Source organism: Chiloscyllium plagiosum, chromosome 12 (assembly GCF_004010195.1).
Source record: "Chiloscyllium plagiosum isolate BGI_BamShark_2017 chromosome 12, ASM401019v2, whole genome shotgun sequence".
Taxonomy (NCBI): domain Eukaryota; kingdom Metazoa; phylum Chordata; class Chondrichthyes; order Orectolobiformes; family Hemiscylliidae; genus Chiloscyllium; species Chiloscyllium plagiosum.
Genome location: NC_057721.1, coordinates 66,003,014 through 66,010,393, shown reverse-complemented (window position 1 = coordinate 66,010,393; position 7,380 = coordinate 66,003,014). Strand labels below are relative to the sequence as shown.

The 7,380-nt window shown below is 41.7% G+C and overlaps 1 protein-coding gene across 3 annotated transcripts in view; it reads left to right on the top strand.

Annotated features, from left to right (window-relative positions):
• Window positions 1-1,237: 1,237 nt before the first annotated feature.
• The window catches only part of LOC122555369 (interferon alpha/beta receptor 1a-like), a 33,431-nt gene continuing 27,288 nt past the window's right edge, over window positions 1,238-7,380 (top strand). For all 3 annotated transcript variants that reach the window (XM_043701305.1, XM_043701304.1, XM_043701307.1), the window contains exon 1: window positions 1,238-1,426. In XM_043701305.1, the coding sequence (XP_043557240.1) occupies window positions 1,366-1,426 (61 nt within the window). In that variant the 5' untranslated portion in view covers window positions 1,238-1,365. The remainder of the gene's footprint in view (window positions 1,427-7,380) is intronic.

Here is a 7,380-nt window from a genome sequence, read left to right as displayed (position 1 = left end):
GAGTTGGCGCTCAGCCTCTGCGAGGTAGAGATCAGTACACCAGACGACAACAGCACGCCCTTTGTCAGCAGGTTTGATGACAAGGTTGGGATTGGACCTAAGGGAGCGAAGGGCAGAAAGTTCAGATGGAGAGAGGTTGGAACGGGTAAGAGGGGCAGAGAAATTAAGGTGGCCAATGTCCCGTTGACAATTGTCAATGAAAAGATCGAGGGCAGGAAATTGTCCTGGCGGGGGTGTCCAATTAAAGGTGGAATGTTGGAGGGATGTGAAAGGATCTGTGGAGCGGGGGGGAGGAGACTCTTTCCCAAAGAAGTGAGCACGAAGACGAAGGAAGAGGAGCTCAGCATCATGTCGAGCCCGGAATTCATTGAGGTGGGGACGTAAGGGTACAAAGCTGAGTCCTTTGCTGAGAACAGCACGCACTGCCTCGTTTCTTTTGAGCTGGATACATTTTGCTGCCGGAAATTCTCCTGAACACAATCCAAGAATGTTGCCCATTAAACTACCATTACCCCAATTTATATACGGACAACGGAAGTCCCGCATTATAAAGTCCCATTTGTAGATTTGTTCTTCCATACCCTTCTCACTAGTTTGATGGTCTTTAGATTGCACCTAGCAATGTAATAATACAAGCTAAAACAGAAATTGCTGGGAGAAACTCAGCAGGTGGAGCAGCATCTGTCGAGAGAAAGCAAAGTTGATATTTTGTGGCTGGTGGCCCTTCTTCAGGGCTTTTTTTTTGCCAAAACAGGGGTTTTGTTTGCTTCGGACTTGAAACATCACAGTTTTTGGTTTCAATTAATGTAATTACACGCGTTTTGCTCCTTTACTGTAATCAAATCGATTCTGAATTTGAACCCCTTGAAACGTCCTCTTTCCCCAGTGCAGCGATGCTGTCCGTAACATCAATTGTCATCCCTCCATTCATTTTTCTTCCCTGCAGTTTCCAAACACCTTGTAACCAGGAATATTGAACATCCAGACATGCTATTCCTAGAGCTAAGTCTCCGTTAACGCCAAAGTCGGTGCCTGTAACTCCTAAAACCCTGTTATCTACATTCTGTGCATTCACGCTGGTTCCAGTTAAGAGTTCATTCATGACTTTGTGCCCGGCTCCGTCAGTGTCAATGGTGCAGTGAGTCTGCCGGGCCGCTGGGGGCAATGTGAGTGGGAGTGTGGGCGGCGCTATCGGTCAGCCGGCCCAGTGGGGCGGGACGGGGCAGAGCTGGTGAGTTGGGTTTTCGGATGTTGGTGACGCAGTGAAGTCAGGCTGTGGTAAAATGTTTCCTGTAAATCACATGGAAGCTGAACGACAGTTTGTAGAGAGTGGGGAACGAGCCAGGGGTGGAAGAGCTGAGTAGTATGTCTGTGGTGGCGGGGGCACGGCCGTGGGCCTTTATCCTGACAATGTCTACTCTCCAAGGTAAGAGCGGGCTTTTCCTTCAGCTTTCACCTTTGGGACAGTAGACGCGGCCCATCCCAACTTCTACTGGGATCAAATGATGCGCTTTCATCACTGAAAAATTAAGTGAAGGGCCCCGTCTTTATCTTGATTATTGTAATTTAACATTTCGTGGTCAACTGCTAAATAGAACGCGGCCTCGTTTTTATTTGGAGATGCCGGTGTTGGACAGAGGTGTACAAAGGTAAAAAAAATCACAACAAAACCAGGTTATAGTCCAACAGGTTTAATTGGAAGCATTAGCTTTCCGAGCGCCGCTACAGCCATCTGATGAAGGAGCGACGCTCCGAAAGCTAGTGCTTCCAATTAAACCTGTTGGACTATAACCTGGTGTTGTGATTTTTAACTTCAATTTTATTTTGTTTGGACTTGAGAGTATTGAACACGCACTTGCATAAAGACGGAAAATGTAAGGTTCTTCATCACCACGTCATGGATTTAGAAATAAAAATCACACACCAGGTTATAGTCCAACAGGTTTATTTGGAAGTACTAGCAGATAGACCTGATGAGCGTTTCCAGCCTTTTTTTTGTTGATTTCAGATTTCCAGTACTTGCTAGTGTTTCTTGTAAATTTTGCATTTGCAACACTTGTTTGGAAATGATTGCTCGGCCAAGGTTTCTGTTCTCTCGCCTACAGTATTTCCATCTGTTCTAAGAGTGCTGTCAGTAATCTGATGATTCATTTAATTATGCATTGAGTGTGTCGGTGTAGAAGAAAGGACATGATAACCAGATAATTTTTTCATTTCATAGAATTCCTAGAGTGTGGAAACAGGCCATTTGGCTCAACAAGTCCACACTGACGCTCTGAAGAGTAACCCACAAAAGAGTGTAACAAATGCAGAACTAAGTTAGCTTGAACAAAAAGTAATAAGAAGTGTCAGTAAACAGACAAAAATTCGGGAAACTATTTGGCCTATCTTAATTCCTCTTTGCAATATTGGCCTTGATTTTCATGGGGCATGGTACCTTGAGGTATATGCCATTAGATGTTTTCCTCTTCATGGGTTTTATCTGGAAGTTAAAGTGTAAGCTGACAATGTAATGAAAGCATGGGATCCATAGTTTATTTTATTCAGCCAATGAGATTTAAGGATTGAAACAGAACCAAGAACAAAGAGAAAGTAAATTATAGTGAATTCAGGAGTCAACTCTGGCATGTGAAAGAGACAAAGAAAAATCGGAGGTAGAGAATTGAGACAAAGGAAAAGTACTAAAACCTTCACCCAGTTTTATAACTCTAATCTTAAGGCATGTGCTAGCACTCCAAGGTTAAAAGTTTGAAACCTTATGAAATAAATTTTCAAAAATATCTGTTAAAATGATTGTGAAGTTTAATTAGGGCACATAAAGTAGGGCGACTGTTGTAAGTACTATGTGAATGATGTTGAAAGAGCTCAAGAATTTAGTTGACAGTGTGATCCATCATAGCAGATCAATCAATGAATTTTCATCCATGTACCCATAATAGAGAACAAGGTACAGAAAGGTAGGCTTGAATTATGGAATATTATTCTGCTTTTTTACTTAAGGAAACCAATAGAATCCTAACTGTAGACTTATTAGAAGTGGAACTTCAGTTTTTCAGCTTTGGAAGTAGGTGTTTAAAGTTATACAATAAATCACAGTGGAAAAGATGTGACAGTAAGACAACAGCACACACACTCATAGAGTCACAGAGCTGTACAGCATGGAAACAGACCCTTCAGTACAACTTTTCCATGCTGACCAGATACCTAAATTAATCTAGTCCCATTTGCCAGCTTTTGGTCCATATCCCTCTGAAGCCGCCTTATTCATGGACCCATCCAAATGCCTTTTAAATTGTACCAGCCTCCTCCTCTACTTCTGGCAGCTCATTCCATACACACACAGCACCATCTCTGCTTGAAAAAGTTACCCATTGGGTCCCTTTTAAATCTTTCCCCTATCATCTTAACCCTATGACCTTTAGTTTTGGATTCCCCTACCCTGGAGGAAAATCTTTGGCTATTCACTCTATCCATGTCCCTCTTGATTTTATAAACTTCTATGAGGTCACCCCTCAACTTCTGATGCCCCAGGGAAAATAGCACGAGTTCAAACTAATGTAAAAGACAAATTAAATTAAGTTTTTGCAAATGGAAGCAACATTCAGGAAGAGTGATAAGGACAAAAGCTTTGGTATTTTAAAAAGAAGTATTGTTTATAGGTGTTAAGTACAGCCAAATAATCTTGCTCATTCATATCTGCCCACTAGCCCATCACTTGTGATTTAATTAAAATAACATAGCTGAAAATGTGTTGCTGGAAAAGCGCAGCAGGTCAGGCAGCATCCAGGGAACTGGAGAATCGACGTTTCGGGCATAAGCCCAGAAGGGCTTATGCCCGAAACATCGATTCTCCTGTTCCCTGGATGCTGCCTGACCTGCTGCGCTTTTCCAGCAACACATTTTCAGCTCTGATCTCCAGCATCTGCAGACCTCACTTTCTCCTCCAATTAAAATAACATAGTCCTGCAATTGTTTGATTTATCTCATTTTAGTAGATTTGGTAATACTGTTCTTATGTAGTTTATTAGCAGGGATCTTAGTGTTAGAATTCTTCAAGTAAGTAACAAGCAATTTAGACAAAGCCAAGCCAATGTACATGATCTATTTGGATTTCCAGCATGCCTTTGACAGGGTGCCACGTAGGAGGTTCTGAAATAAGATGAGTCCATGGTGTTAAGGGCCAGGTACTAGCACAATTAGAGGATGGGCTGACTGTCAGAAGGCACCGAGTGAAGATAAAGGAGTCTGTTTCAGAATGGCAGCCGGTGACTAATGGAGTTATACAGAAGTCAGTGTTGAGACCGTAACTATTCATGTTAAACATTAGTCATCTGGGCAAAGGAACTGAGGGCATTGTTGCTAAATTTGCAGATGACACAAAGGTAAGGAGAGGGGCAGGTCGTGTTGAGGAAATAAAGAGACTGCAGAAAAGCCTGGACGGGCAAGGAGAATGGACATAGAAGTGACAGATGGAATACCACCTGAGAAAGTGTAAAGTCACTTGGGTAAGAAGAATATGGGAGTAGACTATATTTTCTGAATGGGGCAAGCCTTTGAAGGAAGATTGCTGGGCCTCTTAGATATTTGTATCATCAACAACCACGGGTAAAGTGCTAGAAGTCTGAAGGTTGGCTAATGTGATAATTGTTTAAGAAAGACTGTGTAAGGAAAAAAACAAGGAAATATAGACAATGAGCCTGAAGGCAGTGGTAGGTAAGTTGTTGGAGGGACAGGATTTACATGCATTTGGAAAGGCAAGGACTGATTAGGGATAGTCAATGTGGTTTTGTGCATGGGATATCGTGTTTCACTAACTTGAGTTTTTTGAAGAGGCAACAAAGATGATTGATGAAAGCAAAACAGTAGATATTGTCAATATGGACTTCAGCAAAGCATTCAACAAGATTCTGCACAGTAGATTGGTTACTAAGATTAGATCACATGGGATCTGTGGGAGCTAGCCAATTGGATATAAAATTGACTTGAAGGTAGGAGTCAAAAGGTGGTGATAGAGGGTTGTGTTTTGGACTGGACACTTATGATCATCGGTGTGCCACAAGGATTGGTGCTGAGTCCACTGTTTTTCATTATTTATATAAATGGTTTGGATGTGAATAAAGGAGGCATAGTTAGTAAGTTTGCAGATTACACCAAAATGGGTGGTTTAGTGGACAGTGGAGAAGATCATCTCCGAGATGAGATGCACCAATCGGCCAAGGAGTGGCAGATGGAGTTTAATTTAGACAAATGTGAGGTGTTGCACTTTGGTAATGCAAACCAGGACAGGAGTTATACAGTTAATGGGAGGGCCATCAGGAGTGTTGCAGAGCAAAGAGACCTAGGGATGCAGGTGCATAATTCCTTGAAAGTGGAGTTGCAGGTGGATAAGATGATTAAGGCGGCATTTGGCACACTTGCCTTCATTGTCAGAACCTTGAGTGTAGGAGTTGGGACAGCATGCTGTGTCTGTACGTGACATTGGTGAGGCTTTTAGAATGCTGTGCACAATTCTGATCATTCTTCCATAGGAAGGATGTTAGTAGGCTTGAGAGAGCACAGAAAAGTTTACAAGGATATTGTCAGGACTGGAGGTTTTGAGTTATAAGGAGGTGCTAAATAGGCTGGAGTTTTGTCCTCTAGACTGTCAGAGACTGAAGGATGGCCTTATAGAAATTTATAAAATCATGCAGCGCATGGATAGGATGAATTGCCAAGGTCTTTTTCCAGGGTGGTGAAGTCCAAACTCGAGGCATAGATTTAAGGTGAGATGGGGAAGACTTGGAAAGGATCTGAGGGGTAAGTTTTTCATGCAGAGGGTAGTGCATGTATGGAATGAGCTGCCAGAGGAAGTGGTGGAGGTGGGTGCAATTGTAACATTTAAAAGGCATCTGGATAGATATTTGAGTAGGAAGAGTTTAAAGAGACATGGGCCAAATGCTGGCAAATGGGATTACATCACTTTGGAATATCTGGTTGGCGCAATGAGATTCTGTGCTGTGTGACTCTATTACTCTATAAATCTGAAGTGCAAATAGACTTTGGAGTCCTTTTTAGGTTAATGTGAAAATTCATTTGGCAGTCAAGAAGGCAAAAGGAAAGTTTGCATTCATTTCAAGAGAGTTAATATACAGGAGCAGAGATATCCTGTTGAGGCTGTGTAAGGCTATGGTCAGACTGTATTTGAAATATTGTGATCAATTTTGTGCCATATATCTAAGTAAGAATGTGCTGGCACTGGAGAGGTTCCAGAGGCAGTTTACAATAATGAACCTGGGGATAAAGGGCTTGTCATATGAGGAGCAGTTGTGGACTCTAGGACTGTTTAAATGGATGAAGGGAATTTCATTGAAACTTGCAGAATACTGAGAGGCCTGGATAGAGTGAAGAGGGAGAAGATGTTTCCACTCGTAGGAGAAAGTGAGGACTGCAGATTCTGGAGATCAGAGCTGAAAATGTGTTGCTGGAAAAGCGCAGCAGGTCAGGCAACATCCAAGGAGCAGGAGAATCGACGTTTCGGGCATGAGCCCTTCTTCAGGAAAACTAGTAGGAGAGACTAGCACCCATGAGACCACCCTCTTGAAGGGATGACCCTTTAGAATCAAGAATAAAGGGAATTTCTTCAGCCAGATGGTTGCTAATCTGTAGAACTCATTGCCACAGAAGGTTGTGGAGGCCAAATCATTCTGTGTATTTAACACAGAAGTAGACAGGTGCATGATTAGTAAGAGGATAAGGGTTACGGAGAGAAGGCAGGAGATGAGGTTGAGAAATATATCAACCATGATCAAATGGTGGAGCAGACTCAGTGAGTTGAATGGCATGATTCGGCTTCTATATCTCCTAACCATGTTATGGTTAGAAAATCTACCTATCACCATTGCAGAGAAACAAATGGAATTTGATGGAGAAGGTTGTTCACCAGTAAATTGAATTGAAAAGAGAAGATTTTGGCTGTGTACAATATGTTGATCTGAAAAGTAGTGATTTTCTGTATAACCCTTCATCCATGTTGATCTTGCAATTTTGAATGAGTGTGTATTATTTTTCATATGTTTTTCCAACATTTTATATACTTAAACAGCTTTGCTGTGTGCTTTGATTTCTGCAATCAAGTAATTTTTCAATTATGAACTATCAGTGAACTGAACTGGTTTAGAGAGCTGAACTTTTGACTCCTATGTAACAAAATTTGGGCTTCCCATACCATACACTGTTTAATGAGTGATATGTTTCCTTAAAAATAATGTCTGCTGTAAAGAGATGCTGATAATAAAGCTTCTATTGCTAACATATAGCTAAAAGCTTCATTTCTGTGGAATCAGAACAGCTCCAATTACTACTTGTCATTCGTTACTAGTCATTGAGGCTTCTAGTTGAAAT